Below are 22,684 nucleotides of genomic sequence, written 5' to 3'. Positions count from 1 at the left end.
GAAGTCATTAATGCACTAAACCATCGTCGAAACATGTGAAGTTTTAACAAATGATTAATTTACAAAATTTTGTGATTTTCAAGAGATTTAAAGTTATTTCAATTATACATGTATTTATTTCATTTTCTACAAAATTTCTTCATCGTTCCAAAGTTATAAATAATCAAAAAGTTAGCGCTTTCTTATTTATGTAATATTTTCATATTTTTAATATCTCCTTGGGTGCCTTACAATATTATCGTCAAAATAATGAACGAATACATTAGGATGGCAGCTGTATTTGCTTCTCAACGGCTTCGATAAATTCACAAATTCCTAAATCGTGTATTATTGATAGTTCTTGTAGTTTTCAACCTGATTTTAATAATAAATAGTGATAATAATGAATACAAAGCTTTCTTTTGTATTGCAGTTTACATCAACGGTTATTTTGAATTTGTAGTAGTTTAGTAGAAATATTGTTTTAAATACAGTCAACGACGCGACGTTAAAACTATGCAAAGTTTTTTAGACTAAAAATCGATCAATTTTTTTTTCGTTTACCTCTTGTCATCGTTCAACATATTAATATAAGCACATGTTCGGTTTGTACAAAAAATGTATTGTCCAGTGTATCACGGTAAAAATATGGTATAACGACTTCCATCAACACTCATTGATTTTGATGAAATTTTGGAATTAACCTCTATTTACCCTTAAATTCAAAATGTCTAAACTACACCTTGTGGCAAATACTCAATATAAGTTGAAAAACATTTATAGGATTTTTATTAAGGTGGTATGACACTGTAAGATTCTATTTATAATTTGTCAACGCTTTTTGAGTTATTTTAACCCCTATAGAGCTTTTTCTGTTTCCAAATTGACAATTTTTTATTGCGTTTAACTGAAATATATATGCGAGTACACTCCAAATTTTTAATCCATAAAAATCATCCCTTATTACGAAAAAATTGAAAAAATCATTTATGAGCATAGTTATGCAATTTAATACATCATTTATATTATCCCATTATCTTCTACCAAGATAAATGTGTATAGTTTTTTTTATACATTTTTCTTCCTTAAAAACTCCCCCTTATAGGTGAAAAATGTAAACAATTAGAAATTGGTAAAGTGGAAAGATATATTATAATGTTATTTTTGTCGTGTATTCAATGTAAAATACATAAAATAAATTAGGGTTGATCATCAGCATTATCACTGTCGGTATTTTCGTCTTCTTCCTCTACTTCATATGTTATTTCGAGAAGGAGAACGGAGAAAAGCTTAGCCATCTAAGGTTTGCAGATGATATTGTACTAATAGCTGATAGGATAGATGAGGCCAAAGAACTTTTAAATCAGCTCTACCTTTCTTCGCTAGAAAGGGGATTGAAAATAAATATATCTAAAACCCAGATGATGACAAATCTTGTAGTCAGCGAAGATATATACGTAGGAACAAGATCCATAGACTAGGTCATGAGATTCGCATAGGAAAAGATAACCAAACCGTTGAGCTTCTCCGTCGTATAAGACTGACTTGGGCAGCCTTCGGCAAGCTGAACCATATTTTCAAATCATCTGATATACCAATATGCCTTAAAAGAAAAAAGTTTAATCAGTGTGTTTTGCCAGTGTTAACTTACGGTGCGGAAACGTTGACTATGACAAGGAGAACAGTTCAAAAGATCCGTGTGTGTCAAAGGGCGATGGAGCGTGCTATGTTGGGCGTTTCACTACGAGACAAGATCCCAAATCGCCAGCTATGACAAAGAACAGGAGTGGCTGATGCTGTAGAGAGAGTAGCAACACTGAAATGGAACTGGGCAGGTCACGTGGCTCGAATGACAGATAATAGATGGACAAAGCGGATACTGGAATGGAGACCAAGAGATGATGCCTACCGAAGCAGAGGTCGTCCACCAACACGTTGGACTGACAATCTAAAACGTTGTCATAGGAATTGGATGCAAGAGGCACAAGATCGGAATAGATGGAAAATTATGAGGGAGATCTATATCCAGCAGTGGATAAGCCAAGATTGAATGATGATGATGATGATGATTTTGATTCCCACCACAATATCCATCACAAGTTGAGTTGCAAAAAGATCAACTTTCAGGCAATCACATGATGCACCGCATCCTTTTTTGCAGTTGCAAAATATAATTTGCAAGACTTTTTGCGGTGTCGGACTTTATTGCAGTCTGATGGGTTGCAATGATCCTTCAGGTGTAGTCCAAAGGAACAATTTCGGACTTGGTAGAACGGATGAAACGTAACCACTAGTACGAAAAAATGGATCACAAACTTTCAAATGCTTTTATACATGAACCTTAAGAGAACCGAGTAAGAGATTCAAAGATCTACCAGATATGAATAGAAATGATCTGCGAATTATCATAGGTCTCCTAACAGAAAACTGTTGCATCAAGGGACACTTGAACAAAATCCGATGACAGAAAGTGCAAATTTTAGATTCTGTCAGACTGATGTCGAAACGGCGGAACACGTTCCATGCAACTGCCCGATATGATAAGGTTTAATACATTTGAGACTTTTTTAAAAAAGGCTGGGCTGAAGGAATAATATAACCTGATGATGCGGAAGAGCCACAATAGACCTCTTAGGTCGGGTTGAAGGGTGCTTAAGTGCCCATTTATATTAAACCTAACCTAACATGCGTGTAGTCTAGCCCGAATCAGTTAGATCAATGTTTTTGTTCAATTCCAAGCCAAACTTGAATCTAATAGTCATCATCATCATCATCATTCTGGATTTATAACCATGCGTGGGTCCTAGCCTCCTCAAGAATGTCTCTCCATTCGTCCCTATCCATCGCCTTCCTCTACCAAACACGTATTCCCATATTTCTCATGCCTTTATCGATGTTATCAACTAACCTTGTTCTCGTTCTTCCTCTTCTTCTCTGACCAATGGGTCTATCGAGGAGCCTTTTTCTAGCTGGGTTATTTTGTTTCATCCGCATTACATGCCCTATCCACCTCAGACGTCCTATCTTAATATATTTTACGATATCTGGTTCCTGGTATATTCTATAAAGTTCGAAGTTGTATCGTCTTCTACACACTCCATTGTCATACACTGCTCCATAGATTCGCCTTAGTACTTTTTTTCTAAACATCCTAATATGTTTTCATTCCTTTTTATTAGAGTCCAGGTCTCTGAACCATATGTTAGGACTGGGCGTAGTATTGTTTTGTAGAGTTTTATTTTTGTATTTCTCGATATAATTGTGGATTTAAGGAGAAGATTGAACCCAAAATAGCATCTGTTGGCCGTGCAAATTCTGCGGTTTATCTCTGCGGTAGTATTATTTTCAGTGTTAAGAAGCGCTTCCAGGTATACAAATTTGTTCATTGCTTCGATGAGGTGGTTTTCTATAACAAGTGGTCGTAGTATTTAATTGCGTGCTTATTTTCATATACATCGTTTTGTTGGTGTTTTATTATTAAATCACAATGATTATAATTTGTGACATACGTATTACTTTTTCCAGAGCCAGACTGAACAGTATACAGGAGAGAGGTTCTCCCTGGCGCAGCCCGTTATTTGTTTTAAAAGGTTCAGACTGTTTCACCTGAATTCATACTCTACATTCACCTTTTCAAGAGTTAGTTTTGTTAAATTTACCAACTGATTTGGTATTCCTAGCTCTTTCATTACTTTGAACATTTCTCTTCGATTTACAGAGTCGTATGCTACTTTGTAGTCTATAAATATGTGATGAGTATCTATGAATATAATAGTAGCATCTTTTAATACGCTCATTCAGAGCAATCACTATAGAAACAAGGGATAATAATTTGATGGCATTCTTTAAGTGGTTGCCTTAATGAATGACTCATATCGCATTTGTTCAAGAAATACTTGCAAATCTTCAATGTTTAGCATTTTATTTACTTATTTATATTTAGAAGCTCCGTATAAAATAATTGAACAGAACCTACGGGCTTCTACAATTTTCTCTGTTTACTACTGTAAAACATAGGTATCTGCCTGTTCTCCTAAATCCGGCCTTGTTCCATAAGCTCAAAAATGAATTGTTACCTTTCTTATAAATTGTTGACATTGGACCACGGCCAGTGAAGCAGTGCGAAAAAGTTATAAATTTTGCCCTGCTTGGATAGTCTACTGCGAAGCTTTGAAATGAATATACCCAAAAGGGACATTTTGTTTTCCTAATTGTAGGAAAAAAAATTTTTGCTCTGCTTTAGCTCTGGCAGTCAAAATAACTAATACGTCGATATCTTCTGATACAATATTTACTTTGAAGTCGACTCATCTTGAATGGCGATTTCCATAATTAATTCATTGCCTTCACTTTTTCTTTGCTAACAGTTGATTGATTTTTCCTTTAACTTTCTCTCGCCCTTTTGAATATATTTACAGTAAAACGAAATAATTGGGGGAGGCCGTTTCGGATAACAGGAATTTCGGTTAAAAATAACATTGTCTTTTATAGTATTCTTGTTCAAAGTATTGGTATTAAAAAATACTATGAGGTGATTTCGTAACGTTTTCTAATAAGTAAATACAGAATAAAGTCATAAAATTAAGGAAAATGAACAAGTTTAACATGCTTCTTTAAAGAAATCTTCTATTTTCTTTTGCGTTTCCGTTTGACAACGATGTTTTGCAGCTATATCTTCCATCGTTCATTTGCAGAACGTCATGAGTTTGCTTCATTTGATTGTCCGACGAAACGTAAAGCAATCTGAAAATTGCAAAACTTTATTCAATGACAACAAAAATTAAAAACCTAGTCGTGTCCCTAACTAATAAGGCCTACTGTATAAAATTCTTACCAAAAGAGTCATATCAATGATGTCCTGGACGATGAATTCACTTTCTGAGTCATCGGCTGCTAACCACTCACGTATCTCTTCTTGGTTAATTTCGACACATTTTTTATTAAAGGTTTAATTTCTTCCGTCGTTTCTTACCATTTTCTTCTTCAGGATCGTTAATAAAAATCCCATCAAAAAGTTTGTTTCAGCATTTTTCCAAAGTTGAAGATTTAATCTTGGCCCACGGCTCAGCACACCAATAAACAACATGTTTCATTATTAAAGATTTGAGAATTGCGGAAACACTTTTGGATTCATTCGTCTCCTGTAATAACAGATGTCTTAAGAATGCTCCTCTATAATGTCTCTTGAATGTCTCTATTACTCCCTGGTCTAACGGCTGAATTAAGCTCGTGACATTCGGAGGCAAAAATATGACAATTGTCACTATTTTGTATATTTTGGGGGTGAGTTGGCGCATTGTCAACAAGCAACAATTCTTTGACGGGAAGGTTTTTTTATTTAAAAAGGATTTTACACTTGGGAATAAAATTAACTAATAAATAAAATAAAGTGGTCGACATCCATGAGCTTTTTTAGCTTCTATAAGTGCTTTTTCGGAAATATCTTTTAGAGTTCTTGGTTTTTTGATTTCCCAACACACGTAGGCACAATCGGTGAGTGAAATTAATGGAATTGTTACGTTTTGCGATAAAAATTTACATTTTTATTTACGAAATTATTGAAACTGTCAGCCGTTTCGGTTAACCGATATTTCGGTTAAGGGAGGTTTTAGTGTATATTATACAATATACACATTCCTCCATACTCAAAAATCTACCTGCTGCGAAACTAAAAAATGTTTGTTTTTTTTTGGCTCTATCTCGCTTAATTTTTGACATAAACTGTGGATAAAAAAACCATTTTAAAGGGAATTTTTGTAAAATATATGCTTATGAAAGTGGAGAATTTCTTAAACCGTTTAAATTTAAAACGACAACATACAAATGTCTCCAATACGGTACCAGTCACACACTAATGGGAACCTTAAAATTTGTTAAGCTACAATTAAAATTTTTTGTAAAAAAATTCTATAGTGAACGTTTTGTTCTGTAGTAAATTTTATGGTATTCTATTATCTTCCGTTGTATTTAATCTCTGTTACAAAACAATAGTTTTGTACTTATTTTAAAAAAAGATTTTAAGAATGCTAAAAATCTTTTTTCACTGTAACCATATTTTTTTAATTATTGATTTTAAATTGTTAAAACTTTTGGATCCCATTACTGATGCCTAAATAAAGCGAATTTTAAAGGATACCGTTTAATATTAATTAGAATCTTTCAAAAAAAACTCTATACAACATTTTTTGCGTAGAATATATTTTTTTATCGATTCTTGAGGTTATTTTCAATATGAAGATTCCCACCCCCTCCCCTTCTCAATGGGTTGAGAATCTTTATATTGAGGGTATTTTTATTGAGTTTTCCACAATACAATTGTTTCCACTTTTGTATAGCTGTTGTATTTATGTATAATACTATGTATAATATTCTATTATGTGTTAAAACCCATTTTTTTCGCTGCTTCTTTCCAATTTTTCAATTTTTGTGCTCCTTTGTACCTTCTTGTCGTTAGTACTGGCGACGTCTCCACATTGTCTTCATTTTGATTATTCATTTGTTTTAAATTGTTGCAACTGCCGTTTCTTTCGTAACCACTGCAACCGGTGATAGGGCAAAAGTATATACTGTATAGCGCATGACTCACATGAGTAATTAAAAAATACCAAGACACATACATTGTCAACAAATTATTGACCAATCAAATTCCACAACTTCTTTTACTATTTGTCATTTATGTTTGATCATCAATTGGACATTACTAGAAACAATTAATATTCAGTTTGTATACATTTTTTCTTGAAAGAATGTTGTATTGTTAAAAGCCGTTATTCAGAAGCTTCTGATAGTATTTGTAGGTGTACAAAAACTTAATTCAAAGCCAATTATTTGTTTATTATTTGAACGGCATACTTTTTTTAGTTATAATAAATAATAAGTGCTGCGTTGAATTTTTTAAAACTATCTATATACCAGGATCGTTCAATGTTTTTTATATAATGGGGTAATAATCATCATCATTCTCTTTTCTTTTATAATCCCTCATTAAATTTGTCCACAAGCTTCTATCTTGGATCATACTAATATTAATCCACTTCACGCGTCTTTTGGCTTTCTTGTCCTACTTTTTACAGGAATTTAACAGTCAACGATTCTTCCTATTAGGTGATTATAATATGGGAACCATTCCTATTTTATTCATATTTTGGCATCATATCTTTCTCCCAATAATTAATAGTGTCCCTGTAAAATCTATATTGAACGGACACACATAAAAGACGAACCTATTCATTTCAAGAGATCCTTATATCTAAAACTTAGTCCAAGTCCACAATCTAAAATATGAATGATCTAAATCATATTATCTGATCCAGTGCTATCACATGAAATGTATATCTCTCTTACACCTGTTCCAACACTAATTGTTTCTTCAGTACACATATATTGATGAATTTCACATATTCACATAATCAGAAATCTTATTTGACATGATAGACAATGATATATTACATTTTTGATGTATACATTTAAGTATTTTTTTTGTTTTTAAAAAATTTTTATATACACAATAGTCACATTATCCATACAACAGTTATTTTCTATTCTTCTACTCCCTATTATCATCATGTCATCTCTACTCCTAGCGGAGTGATTGCCGCCCTCTTTGGGCTCTTCCGATTCATTTGTCGCAGGGAATCAGTCCACATTAATATTTTGGTTTTACAATTGTAAAGTGGAATAAGTGGTTGCCTCCCAGAAACCATATGGAGAAACAAACATCTAACCACGGAAAGCAAAATGAAAGTATACAAGACAATAGTAAGAGCAATCCTAACATATGCAGCGGAGACAAGGACCGATACAAGAAAGACGAAACAACAAATCAACAATATCGAAATTAAGGTATTAAGATCAATAGCGGGCATATCATTAAGAGACAGACAAACCAACAGAAGTATACGCGAACAATGCAAAATTCAAAATATTAACAGGTGGATAAAATCAAGAAAAAAAACTGGAACGAACATGTCAACCGAATGGGACCAGATAGATTAGCGAACATCTGTAAAAACAACAAGCCGTATAGCAGAAGACCCGTTGGAAGGCCGCCAAAAAGGTGGAAAGATAATGTACAGTCAACAACGACTGAAACAGAATAAGAGGCAGACAAACAGGAGTAATCCTAGTCGCGCGAAGAAGAAGAAGAAGTTTTACAATTGGTTGAGTGTCTTGGCGTCTTCTATAATATTTCTACATTCTTTTCTGTTTTTGCTTATGGTTTTCCAATCTCCCATTTTCTTAAGGTTCATAATTATCTGGTTCTCCCATCTCGTCTTCGATCTTTCTCGTAGTCTGCCGGGTACTGGTCTCCATTTGGTGATTTTCTTGATCACTGCTTCTGGATTTCTCCTTTCTGGATGTCCCATCGATCTGAGTCTCTGTGCCTTGATAAATCTGACGATGTCTTCTCCTTTCAAAAGTTGTCTTACTTCGTAGTTTATCAGTTTTCTAAATTCATTATTACACAAGTTTAGTGGGCCTGCTATTCTCCGAATGATTTTTCTCTCTAAGATCCTTAATCTTTCTGTATCAGGCATATTACTTCAGCATCATATGTGATTACTAGTCTGATTGCTACTCTGTAAATTTTTAGTTTAGTATTCTGAGTAAGCTTCTTATCTTTGAGGGAGTTGCTGTGTTTCCAGTAAGTTATGTTTCCTGCCAGAATTCTTTCATTAATTATTATGCTAAGGCGAATCCAGAAGAGAGAATTTCAAAATTTTAAAAAATATAAATTTAAATATTTTTAGTTCAATTTTTTTTGTAAGTGTGAGTTAACCTAAGCTATGCGTGTATAACACAACCGCACTCTGTTGGAGAAAGCAACAGACTGAGCCTCTGCGTCTGCCGTCTCCCTTCCATCTTTCCATCTGTGATAATGGCCTTCAGCTTCTAGACGAAGATGCTGGACCTAGCAATGAGAGGAATTTCAGGGAATTGTTAAGGTTTAAAATCGCATCAGGAGATGAGACTCTTAAATAACACCTATCCAGAGCATCCCGAGCAACATACATTAGTAGGACCAGTCAAAATCAATTGATAACATGATGTGGTAAAGAAATAATTGAACAAACAATGAATCAGGTTCAAAGTGCAAATTATTACTCTGTCATATTTGACGAAAAGACCGACGTATCCCACGTGGAACCGCTTTCTCTAAATTTGAGAAACATACACAATAACAACATTCGTGGAGACTTTGTCAACTTCATTGACGCTTATGAAAACATAAAAAGAATTAGTTAGAATCAAGGAAGAGGGGAAGAATAACGCCTGATAGGAGAAACCTTGGGGAAAATAGTATTAAACTTGTTCAAAGAACTGCACTTGGATCCGAAAAAATTTGTAGGAATCGGTACTGACAGTTGTAGCGTAATTAACTGTGAAGCAATCGGTGCAGTAACAGAAATAAAAAAGGTCGCAACAAATGCAGTTAGATGTACTTGCCTGATTCATATTTTAAACAACTCCCTTTCAACTTCTTTTATTGTATCGTCCATCAGAAACACAGTGGGGACAATGAAGTCAGTAATGTCATTTTTTAACACTTTTTCATTTAACATGTCAGCCAAGAGAAATGAAGTTTTAAAACTGAAACTTTGAAAAAGTTTTTGCGAAAAAAAATGGGTTGAGCACCATGAAAGCGTACTCCCGTTCAGATCTGGCATTTTACTTATAATTAACGCACTAACATCTATCTCAACATGGAATGATCCCAAGACTGCTACACTTGCATCAACAACATCTCTGGATGCTAACCTGGCGACTAAGGCTGTTTCTAATAGCATGTCGACTTTAAAAGATAGAAGATCTAACTGCGAAGAAAGTTTTAGTAAGATCTTTACCGAAGTTAAAGAATTTAGAATACAAATTGGACGTTGAAGTAAAGTTACCTAGATTTGTGGGTAGACAGACTAAGAGAGCGAATCATCAAGGTGGCCCAGAAGAACATTACAGACATTCAATTTACATTTTATTATTTTTGAGTCAGTATGGCTACAACAGAGAGGTCCTTCTTTACGTTAAAAAAAGTGAAGACTTGGCTGAGGGCAAAGAAGGGGAAAGCCCGACTTACGGGTCTTTGCCACCTTCATGTTCACCGAGGCATTGAAGTAGACACTGAAAAAGTAATAGAGCGATTTGCACATCAGCTAACCAGACGACTCCAATTGGTTGTATTAGGTTTAGTGTACAAGAATAATTTTTGTACTAGATAAATAAAGTAACTTGTCCAATATTATTCGTCTTTTATGTATGCTATTTTAATTTCATAAACTAAACTACATTTCTTTCTTTGCACTTGTTGGACTTCATGGAGTTTTAGGTTAAAATTTGCTAATTTTTCCTTGCTAGACAAATAAAGATACTTTAATATCGATAAGTTTTGAATGTCTTTATGGCACTCAAAAGTGTGCCTTAAAACTCACCATTATAACCCAAATTTTTAAAAATTTTATCCCTAGACCTCCCGGTATTCCCCAAAAAAGTTCATGGTCCCCCTAAAATCAGTCCTGGATCCTCCCTTTTTACTACGCTTCTTTCATTAGTTCAAATAACGGGGACCCAAGCTATTTAAAGTGTTCTGTCTTTTCAAACTCATATTCTCCAATATTTAACCTTGTCAGATTACCTTTACTTTTTCTTGAGCATATTAGGTATTTTGTTTTATTTTGATTTATTGCCAAACTCCTCTTTTGGATGCTTTCTTGCACAACTTCGCAAATTCTTCCTTTAAACTGTTTAGGTTTATGCTAATCACTGTTATATCGTCAGCGTACGCCACAAGTTGCGATGTCGATGTTATAATTGTACCTTTTATTTCAATAGCTCTTATTGTTCCTTCTATAGCGACGTTAAATAGTGACGTTGATAGAGAGTCGCCCTGTCGTACTCCAATTGCTATTTCTATACTTTTAGAGAAGCAGTCATCTGTTATTATTGCTACCGTCGATCCCTTCATTGTCATTTTCGTAAGCTTTATTGGGATATCTAGGTTTTTTCATGTCTTCTATTAGGTCGGGTCTTATTAGGCTGTCAAATGCTTGCTTGAAATCTATGAAAATGATGTGAAAGTCCACATCATGTTCGTAACATTTCTTAACTGACTGTGTGATTATGTGTATTGTGTCTATTGTTGACCTTCCCTCTCTAAATCCTTGCTGGTATTCTTCTATTTTAGTTTCAATGTATTTTGAGAGTCTTTATCTGATTTCTACTCCCCTATCTTCTTCTGGAAATGGAATTGGACAGGCCATGTAGCGAGAATGCATGGCACGATGGACGAGCAAAATTACATATTGGAGGCCAAGAGCAGACAAACGTAGTAGAGGAAGACCACCTACACGTTGGGCTGACGACATCAGGCGTATCACGAAAAATTGGCAACAAAGAATGAAGGAGTTTAAGGAAGGTCTATGTCCAGCAGTGGACGTGATAAATGAAGGCTGGATGATGATGATGAACAGCTACCCTTCATATACATTATAGAACCTTCAAATATCTGTATAGGATTTTTACGAAAAATCAATGATTTTTTCACAGATAGACTTGTGTATATCTACATGCCATGCCGCAAGTAATGGAATTAAAAAATAATATAAGTTTTAAGGTTTTTTTTATTTTTAATTCCACAGTTGTGTTACCTCTTAAAGATACTATTTGAATGTACCTCGTATTTATTAAATCATCAAGTGAAGTACAATACTATTTATTTCAAATCATTTTGGTTGGTCCACTTTGACCTTCTTCTTTTGGAACTTCCTTATATTAAAATGACACCATATTAACCAATTATCTGTATTGTGTAGTACATAAAACTATTTTATTAAATATAAACTTTTTGTCCATGATCTAGGCCGCAGATAACTTGTACAGAAATATATCTTTTTGAAAGAATGTAGGTCAGAGCTAAGCATATTTATTGTAAAAAGATGTTCTTTTATGTTGGTGTAAAAACTATTTCACGAATTTTAGTTTGGTCGTTAATTTTAAGCGCGTTTTGTTACGAATGGAGAGCTGAGAAAAACATGACAGGCAATACATGTCGAGAAGTTACATGATTTGTTAATGTCAAATATTTTTTACTAAGTGGTCCTATAAAAACAATTTTTGGTATTGAATATTAGAATAAATACACTAACTTTTATTTGCATAATTAGACGTGCGGCTAAATTATAGCATAGCAGTCATATTGAAAAACGCAATCAATCTGTATAGAATAAAAAAAGTCTGTGTATTATCACTTATCACTAATATGTTTTCTAACGGTGATAAGTTGGGTTGTGAAAATAATAAGAATAATTAGAAATATACTATGTATATCCGATATTTGGTTGAATTTTAACAGAATACACATGTCCTAGTAAGATTTGTATTGTATTCTTTTTTATTTTATATTATTTATGATTTTATTAAAACTTCTTTTTATTTATTACAATAAATTATTTTTTGCAGAGCTCGACTATAAATATGACCGAATTTAAACGAAGCCCTAGTAAAGTTTGGTGGGGAAGCGAGACGATGGAATGGCGAGAAGTATCCGCCAGTCCCGGTAGCCAAGACTCGGGATTTTCAGACACAGAAACCTCTCCCAACCTTCAACAACAAAACACCAAAAACAACACGTCCACTCCGAAAAAAGACTCACCCTCACAAAGAATCCCTAAAGATATATTTAAAGAGCTATCATCGGAAAATGCGAAACAAAACTTGAGTTGCAACGTTAAAGAAAAAACTACTCCGGAAAAAGATAACTTGGTGAAGAGATTAGTCCATTCGGAAATAAAACTACCTCCCAGAAGTCCCCGAAATGAGAGGGCGTCAAGTTTAGTGAGGAGCGAACCTGTAAGGAAACAACGTTACACAAAAAACTCGCCTAAGGTTAGCAGAAATTTGTTTATTTCGAATTCCAAACTGAAAACACCTAATCAGTATGCAGAGGAGGTAGCCGAGACACACACATATCTTAATACCAGCGAAGAAGTGACAGTCGACGATAGTTATTCATACAAAACAGAAACTACACAAGATACCTTCGAATACACAACAAAATCGTTGCCTCCACCCTCACCGTGCGAGGATCACTCCCTGGATGAAAAAAGCAAATCGGCGCCGGCTGTTTTAGAACGAATTAGAGAAGATGAAGGTATAACTAGTTTTAATTCGCTGTCCAGTGATTGTGAAAGTGAATTGGAGTGTTTGTTTAATGGTGTGGAATCACCAAAACATACGTCCACGCCAAAGACTGATTTTAGCGGGAATATGCGACAAAGGAAAGAGAAGCTGCCGCTAAGTTTGTTCTTGAAGTATCAGCAAGAAAGGTAAGTTGCTAAAAATTTTTTTCGAGGTATTCTAAATTAAAACACTTTACTTAGAAGTTCTAATGATAGTTTTAATATGGTCATATACTAATAATAAAAACATTTTTTAAATAATAATTGCTATACATATTAGAGGAAGTTAAATTTGATTTCATGTAAGCAAATCAACTATCCTAACTCACATAGTCATAGTTTTTCAGATCCTCAATCCGTATTATATAGGTCTTTCTTTTTCTGTCTTGTATTTTTATAGTCACCACTATATTCTCTTCAGTCCATCTCTCATCATACTGTTAAATTTTAATTTCTGCATAGTTTTATTTAACTTTTACAAATTATTCTATAATATTTCCCATTTTTTTTATTTCTGTAACCCTAATTTTAGAATTTTTTTTACCTTTACGTGCAGAAACCTTTACGCAAAAGAGCTTTTATATGCAAAACTTGTCTTTACTTTCATAGTTACGATTTTATTGATATTTACCTTGTAAGTATCAAGAAGTTTGAACCGTAAATAAAAACATGTAGTATATCCTGGTCAAATATTCTAGTTTTAATATATTGTCGGTATCATTTATTTTCAATTAATTCGCCCGATGTTGCCAAAGCTAATCTGATTCGTCTCTTTATTTATGAACCCTTTTCCCTACATAATTGTTTTTTTCTTGTTATTTTCATATAGAAATACTTGTAATAGATATTTCTTAAATACAAAAGAACCTCCTTTTTATTTTTTCTAATCCAATATTTGCTATTTACGGAATTGGCAGTTACTTAATTAGTCCAGGCAATTATCAAAAAGCAGACCATAATGGATATTTTCTATATTAGTATATATTTGTGCTGGAATCATTTCAGGATGTACCTTGTATCAATAATCACGATATGCGCTAGTCGCAAACCTTGTGCTTCATTCTTAATTTAACAAAATTTGAAAAAAATTGAAAATTTTTGCTTTTTGCGCCCACATTTTCGTCTATAACTCGAGAGATATTGCTCATACAAAAAAAATTATACAAAGTAAAAGTTTCGGTTTTCAATTTTACGTAATATATTAGAAATTGAAAATGTAATGTTTAGTATTTAAAAAATAGCAATAATTGGAAAAAAAGTGCAAAAAAATAAAGCATGTACTTTAAATTGTTTCGACCCCTTAAACATAATTTACAGCTTTCATATTCCTTCTATAAAAACTATATAATACAACTACAACGTGTGCTGAATTCCGTTAAGATCAGTTTAATTATTTTTGCATAATAATTTTGCTATCCAGGGTCCGCAAAAAAATTGGAAATTTTCAAAATTAGGCTGGGCCAAATATAAGCACTTTAAATAGTCAAAAAGAATTTTACATATAAACAAAGGACCAGTCTTCAAACACACTTTAAACATTTGAAATCGGTCAACTAGGACAGCTTAGGGATTTTTTTAAAGTTATAAACAATTTTTTGGCTTTTAAATAAATAAAATAGTTTCGCCAGTTTTACACATATCAATTTTAAAATGTGTACACTTACAGAAGTTTGAAAGAGGCTTCTTAAAAAAACAATGCATTTGGTTTATTGGTTGGCGAGATATCGAAGCTTAAAGCCACGTAACCACGAAAACCTGCAGTTGCGTCAAACTGCATGGGCTCAAATGTTCGGATTATTATCTGTACTGCAACGGTCAGACATGTAAAAATATTGAGCTAAATAAACAAATAGAAGAAATTGAACAAGATATGGAATCTTTGGAATTTTCAGGAATTTTAGATGAAGAGGGGGAAAGAGAAGAAGAAGCCATATTTACTAAAAGTACAAATTCACTTCATTATGTAGTTTGCAAGTTCAGATACAAAAACCGCATAGAATAAAAATGCACTACTGAATGGCATAAAATTTTTTATTACAAATTTCCCGTTTTGTAATTAAAATTAATCCGACACCCTGATAGGGTAAAAGGAAGGGGAGAAAGAAAGAAAGTAATTAAAATTAGTTGTTTGAAAAAAATATATTTAAAATCTTTGTCGTCCGAGACATCGATTTAAAAAAAAAGTAAAATCGGATGATAGGAAGTCGAAAAACTTTTTGGAGGATGACAGAAACCGGGAAATTTGTTTGAGGATGACAGGAAGCCGAGAAAATTTTTGGAGCGCTTTGTGATTTTGGACTCGCTTTATTTTTTGCTCCTCACCCACCCTAACTCTCACAGACTTCGACTGACTTTTACGCGAAAACGATATTTTTTGTCTTTTTTATGCATATTGTTACGAGCCACATCAGGCAAAAAATGATATATATTAAGTACTTGACAAGACAAGGGTTTTTTTTAATCGAGCTCTGGTTCAAATGCATCGTTTTTTTTTCGAAAGAAACGTCTTTTAAAGTTCTATAAGTGTATAGGGTGTCCCAAAATGGTATGTTTTACAGGGTATACCGAAAACTAGAGGAGATAGAAAAAAGTAGTTAAGATGTAATTATTTCTTTTAACTGCCTAAAACTATTTGTGTCCTCACTTAGTTCAGGGGATTAAGAAGTAAGGAAGATTATGTTTTGACGTTATTTTTTTTTGTCAAGCATAATAAATTAGTTTATCATATATTTGATGATAAACTAACTGCTGTCATTCCGGAGGACATTTAAGGAGGTTTCATCACATAGACGGCACCGTGGGCTTTCCTCCAATCCAAGCCGATGTAGATACCGCCTGAGTCTACGGTGTTCGGTAAGCATACTGACCACCAGAGAGCATCTTCTACGGTTTTGAATAAGTTGGGCTATAAGACTTTTGGATGGCCTAACTACGTGAAGCCTAGCCTGTCTCATACCTCTATTACTGGCCAGGAGCCCTAGAATCTCTACCGAAAGAAGCTCCTTGAGACTACCTCGACGAGTACTGAAGGACACTTCAATCACAGGTTCAGGTCTCACAGGCAAAGTGGATGAGCCCCGTCTTACCAGGGCGTCCCCGTTCGTTCCCTTACACATATGTGTGTCTCGGTACCCATATCAACTTGTCCCTATTGACCAGCGCAACATCAGCCAGTGCTCTGTTGCACCCAAGATACAGCTTAAAGCTGACTTTGGATGCGTCCAGAGTCCTTATCGCTGTTTGATTGTCAGAGCAGATAGAGTTGGTAAGGATGCGTGGGAGCCGAGAGCCTGACTAGACTCAAATCCGATACCATTAGCATATATGCCAGCGCCTACCCGCTCGTCAATTTTGGACCCATCTATAAACCAGGTGAGCCCGCTCCGATGAATCAATGCAGGTTCTCGTTCCATCCACTCATCCTCGTCAGGAGGATGAGAGCTTAAATTGAGGGGCCATGCTTGTGACAACATTCTATAATCTACAACTTTCACTGCACAATGGCAGCATATGTCAGTACAGGCTTTATCATGGATTGATATATCCAATATAGGATTTTCGGCTTCAGACCCCATTTGGCTGCAAAAGTTCTTTACATGACAGTTTAGAATCCAGAATAACTCCTAAGTACTTCACTGACTTGAATACCCATACAGCTTTACGATATAAGGTAAGCTGGCCAATCTAATAGCTCTTCTCCAAGTAAACGGGACCAAGGAAGTATTCTCCAGATTAACCCCGAGTGACTGTTCCCGCCACCATTCCTCAACGAGACCGATGCCTTGCCTGAGCGACTTTGTGCACCGTTCCCGGGAAGGACCCTCAACTAGTATAACTACATCATCGGTGTAGGCTTGTGCATACATATATGTCTTCGTTACTCTTTAAATTGTATTCAGAAACTCTTATGTGGCACTGTACTATGGTACAACTATAGAGATAGTTAATCCTTAATTAATTAAGTTAGTTAATTAATAACTTGTATCTAATATGCGAACTATACCGTGTTAATGGCGGAGAATATTGGTGATCTACTAACAATAGTTCAAAATATTTTTGCAGGATGCTGATTATGGCTTAAACATAAACCTAGATATAACCATTTTTTTTTTCTCAAAGAAACCAAATAATAATGCTCGAGTCAACATTACCATCCGAAACATAAATATTGATATTTTAGAACTCTCATAAAAGAGTGATTATTTCATAATGGAACATGAACTAACATTCCACGTGTATGAAAATGTAACTATTCTGTTTCAATAGAACTTAAAATATCGGCTTGCTCAAATTGGGATGCTAAGATGAATCGATTTAGTGGCAAATCGTACAGTAGAGAAACAGTCACAATGACTTAAGTACATAGAGTTACAAATGAACACTAAAATATCTTAAGAGATACAAATGAACAAGTCTTAAGAAAATTTTAAAAGAAAGAGAATCAAATAAAGATAGGAAAACTCTTGGTTACGTAGTGAAAAGGATAAAATACCAACTTCTCCAAGTTATCATGTATGGAAAAATTCTAGAAAAATGTAACGTTCGAAGAAGATCATGGCTCATTAGGAGGAGTGATTTATTTGTTCGCCCGATCAACTTTTTAGAGCAGCAGTAAACAGTATTGTTGTGAGGCTATTTTTCTTGTGTCATTTTAATAGTATTTACTATACCTATTTAATGGGAATTAACCACTATTTTAGTTAAAAATACGTTTATTTTGCCGATTCGATTTTCACTTCGGAAATAATTCTCAAAATACCTAAAAAAATTTAATTTAATAAAATGTAAACAGAATACAAATAGTCTTGAGGATCACTAGCCTTCGAAATAAGATGGCACCTTCGGAAGAAGAATAAGGTGATTTGAATTGTAAATTAAATATCTTTTAGTGTATTTTTCATTTTAATTATTTATTGCTTCAGAACAATAAATTTCGTCTCATCAAATTATCTTGAATCAATGTTTTTATTAAGAAAAATACATGTTGCAGTTTATTTTTTAATATAAGGTCCTTACCAAATTTCAGATAATTTAATGATCTCTTTTACTATTGATAGCCATTCCTCATCATTATTTGTCTCAAAATCTGTTTTTTTTTATAAAATATCAACCCTGTCGTACCTCGTAACCTAAGCTGACTTTTTAAATTTTGGTGTAATTAAATATTTAAAATGAAGTTTTTAAATTGATAAAATCGATTCAATAATAGTTTAATTGAAATATAAACCGAATTTAAAATAAATTACCATACTGATTCATCTAAACCGCTCATTTTCTATTTATGACACATTATCACGAACGTCTAGAATATGCAAATGAAGAAGTACGCAGAAATCCCACAAATTATCCGTAGCGATTTTTTACGCTGAAAAACCAGCTCCGTGTGTAATTGGAAGAAATCCATACAGAAATAAATTTACATAACCGAGTGCGAAGACGAGAAAAATTTGTACGGTGTGGATTTACCTTGTGTTTTTTCGTCCGTTTTGCGGAAATTCACACAAGAATTTCTAATAAGCGAGTTCGTGAAACTAATCGGACTGTTAATGATGACACCAACGTCAAGAATTTTAAATAAAAAGGCCTCATAGTTAATTAAAAATGCACACACATATATGTATATATATATATATATATATATATATATATATATATATATACTACTATTTACTATTTAACTAATCTGCAAAGATTAAATTTCTTTTCTTTTCTTTTCTATATATATATATATATATATATATATATATATATATATATATATATATGTATATATATATATATATATGTATATATATATATATATATATATGTATATATATATATATATATACATATATATATATATATATATATATATATATATATATGTATATATATATATATATATATATATATATATATATATATATATATAGATTATACTTATAATAGTGAAGTGGAATAGTGGAGCGAGGTAATAAACAGACGTAGGTTTCTTAACTGGTCATAACAAATGACGTAATAGTGACAGATGACGTTACAGCGCCACTGCTGATAATTTTAAATAGCAAGTGATACCTCGTTTGAAAGGTATTAAAAATACCTATTCAACCATACTAATTGTATTTGAGTTTAAGCTGATTTTGATGAATAAATTAAATAAATACTAAAATTTTAGTTTCGCATTTAATTAATAAACATTAAAACCTCCGCCTCTGGTTACTTCGTCAAACGTCACTACTAAACGTCAAAAAGTTGACGTTTTTCAATTCTCTTATTGTTTTTACGTCAACGTCAACTTTTTTGACAATTAACCAGGGGCGTTAGACGTTAGAATATTTATTAATTAAATGCGAAACTACAATTATTTTAATATACCTATTTAATCATACTAATTTTGTTTGGATTTAAGATGATTTTGACGAATAAATTAAATAAATACTAAAATTCTAGCTTGAAATTTAAATAATAAAAATTCTAACGTGCGCCTTTGGTTATTTGTCAAAAAAGTTGACGTTTGTCAATTCTCTAGTTGTTTTTAGTTTGCAAAAGCATTTATAGCTCAATATTTAGTTTCTGTTTCTGCTTTGCAAACGCGTTTATATCTGAATATTTAGTTTCTGTTTCTGCTTAGTTTAGTCAATTCAAGTTTAGTCAAGTTGTTTTTGGTTAGTTGTTCTTAGTTAATATTTAGTTTAATTATTGTTTAACGAGACGTTTAAATTTTTACAAAGGCAGAATGGTACGTACTGTAGCCGACAAAGTAGCAGCTATGTTAATAATTGGTGAATGTGGAAATAATTTCCATGCAACGGAATATCTTTTTAATGAGAGCTACCTAGATCGCCCTACATCGAGAGCTTATTTGAGGAAACTTCTTTGGAAGTTTAAACAAACAGGTAGTGTTCAAGATGTCAAATGATCTGGTCGACCAACAATTAATGATGACAAAAAAATTTACATAATACTAACTACAATAATAACTACAATATTGACATTTTGAAATAACTAATTGTTAAATAATGTAGGGCAATTTCCCCCGACAGATTTCAAGGAGTACGGCAAGAGTTTAGAAATAGGATGCATTACTGTCAGGAAGTAGATGGAGCACATTTTGAACACTTACTATAAGAACTGGTTGTTATATATTTATTAATTAAATGAGAAGCTACAATTTTAGTATTTATTTAATTTATTCATCAAAATGAGCTTAAACTCAAACAAAATAATTATGACTGAATAGGTATTTTCAATACCTTTCAAACGAGTATCACTTGCCATAAGGCCCCATTTAAAATTATCTGTCACAGTGGCGCTGTAACGTCATTTGTCACTATTACGTCACCTGTTATGACTAGTTGAGAACCTACGTCTGTTTATTACTTCTCTCCAAATTTCACTATTATAACAATAACCGTTCAAAATATACGAGAGGGGAACGGACTCTTGACTAGCACTGTATATATATATATATATATATATATATATATATATATATATATATATATATATTCGCCATAACTAGAGTCGTATAGATTTTTTAATAAATTGTTTATGATGACATACAATGTAATGAAGTACTTTTCATAATTGCTAGATGTAGTGTATATTCCAGTATATGTTTTCTATATACCACCATAAAACTACCTAGTTGCACCGTTAAAATATGGGAAGTAGTAATTGATAGACGAATATGTGAGTAACAGAAATATCGAAAAATCAAATTTGATTTTTGAAGGAAGATCAACTATAAATTCATTTTTCATGATAAGACAGCTCATATGGTATTCATTGATCTTGACAAGGCAGTTTATAAACAAATGTGCATATGTGAAGATTATGAGAATTGTATAATGGAACAACAACTATTGTGTGTTGTGAAAAAGACTGACAAATTTCATTTAAAAACAGAACTACATCTTAGCTCAGTGCTTAGTCCTTATTTGTTCTCATTAATATTGGATCAGATAACATGGAAAGTTTAAAGTAATATTCGTCTCTTCTTATGGTGTGATGTCCAAGTAGCCTGTCGATATTAAATAGTTAGTCGTTTTAGAAATGTTATTTTATTACTCTACAAGGACTACGATTTACGATTAGGTATGTATTCTTCGTGCATGCCATACGAAAGGATACCTGAGTTTTAAGACAAATAAACAATATTATTATCTAAAATAAACATATTCCGATGCATATGGAAATTAATGCATTGCTGTGGGAGGTAATTGAAGATATTCAAAATAATACCAATCTGAAACAGCACTGGGATACGTTCTATTAAACGATAGTTTGAGAGATTTAGCAATATACGTTTTGTTTGTTTGCGATATTATATAGAATAGATTTATGGATACTAAAAACTTAATACCAAACTAAAAACTTTCATCGCAGAAAAAGTTTCGATGAACTTCCTCAAACAAAACCTTACAGTGAATTACGGTCAATAACGGTATCACTAACAGTTTATTTATTTAATATAAAACAATCTTTGATAATGAAGAATCTATATGACTGTATTAAGTATTTTTTGGTACGCCACTGCTATGACTGTTAACATAGTTGGTCATACATAATTTACATCATTTCTTGGAATTATCCGCCTCTCGATCATTTTTAATCCATTGTTAAAGACATATATTAAACATTTTTTATTAAATAATGGTTTACTTGAACACAAAATTTTTCTCACAGTCGAATTTCCATTCAAAACCTCATACCACCCTTCCCGTAGAACTAATTATCCCATTTCACAAACATCCCTGTCCCACTTTCAGTAACTTACCTTCACCCTTATCGTCACCGTTTTACCCTAGTTTCTCACAAATATATACGCACTTCTAGGGTTCCACCAATTCCCAGCGACTTTTATAAGGACGTAGACAACAAATCCGTAGAAATGTGGCTAAAGGAGGCCAGACACAACTACGAACAAGAGTGCATGACTACCCTTCAATGCAAATCGATAGTGGGGGAGCTTAATCAAAAAGTCTCTCATCTCGCAGCCTGCACCACGACTATAGTACGAGGGATTATATCACATTCCAGATGCATAGAAATGGAGTACAATAGTTTAAACAGCAGGTAAATAGGATACATTTATAAACTCTTGTTAGATATATGCAATAGATCTCCCTCCATAGGTTGAAACTATATTGAAAATGATTTTTTAATCATAACTAATTTTAACTAGATGCAGTCATTAAATATCAAACATCTATCAAAATTAAAATTACATTGAAATTTGAAACTACATCTGTTTAAATATTTGAAAATGTCAATTTAAATTAATGAATTAAAATGTCTAAAAACGATTGTTAATGATAATGCTCAGAGGTAATGCTGTCTATTACGCAATATCGGAAAACATCATTGCACAAAAAAGTCATTGGTAGAATACAATAGAAGTAAACATTGATGATATTTTTACTAAAAGAAATGGACTTTAATGAGAGTCATACTGTTAATATATTTTAGCAATACGAAATGGTTGCATGCATATATAAAGAAACCATCAGAAAAGGACGCACTCTTTTATAAAATATATTGGCAGCTCA

At 33.0% G+C, this 22,684-nt stretch overlaps 2 protein-coding genes across 3 annotated transcripts in view; both read left to right on the top strand.

Annotated features, from left to right (window-relative positions):
* Sec31 (COPII coat complex component secretory 31) overlaps positions 1 to 22,684 on the top strand; it is a 357,018-nt gene that overhangs the window by 23,389 nt on the left and 310,945 nt on the right. The window lies entirely within an intron of this gene.
* The window catches only part of insc (spindle orientation adaptor protein inscuteable), a 148,055-nt gene that overhangs the window by 122,770 nt on the left and 2,601 nt on the right, over positions 1 to 22,684 (top strand). For both annotated transcript variants that reach the window (XM_072544318.1, XM_072544316.1), the window contains exons 2-3: positions 12,433 to 13,298; positions 21,972 to 22,211. In XM_072544318.1, coding sequence (XP_072400419.1) covers positions 12,448 to 13,298; positions 21,972 to 22,211 — 1,091 coding nt within the window. In that variant the 5' untranslated portion in view covers positions 12,433 to 12,447. The remainder of the gene's footprint in view (positions 1 to 12,432; positions 13,299 to 21,971; positions 22,212 to 22,684) is intronic.

The sequence above is a fragment of the Diabrotica undecimpunctata genome, chromosome 1, assembly GCF_040954645.1.
Source record: "Diabrotica undecimpunctata isolate CICGRU chromosome 1, icDiaUnde3, whole genome shotgun sequence".
In the NCBI taxonomy this organism is placed as follows: Eukaryota; Metazoa; Arthropoda; class Insecta; order Coleoptera; family Chrysomelidae; genus Diabrotica; species Diabrotica undecimpunctata.
The sequence above is the reverse complement of the archived record's forward strand: the minus strand, read 5'-3'. Positions and strand labels throughout refer to the sequence as shown.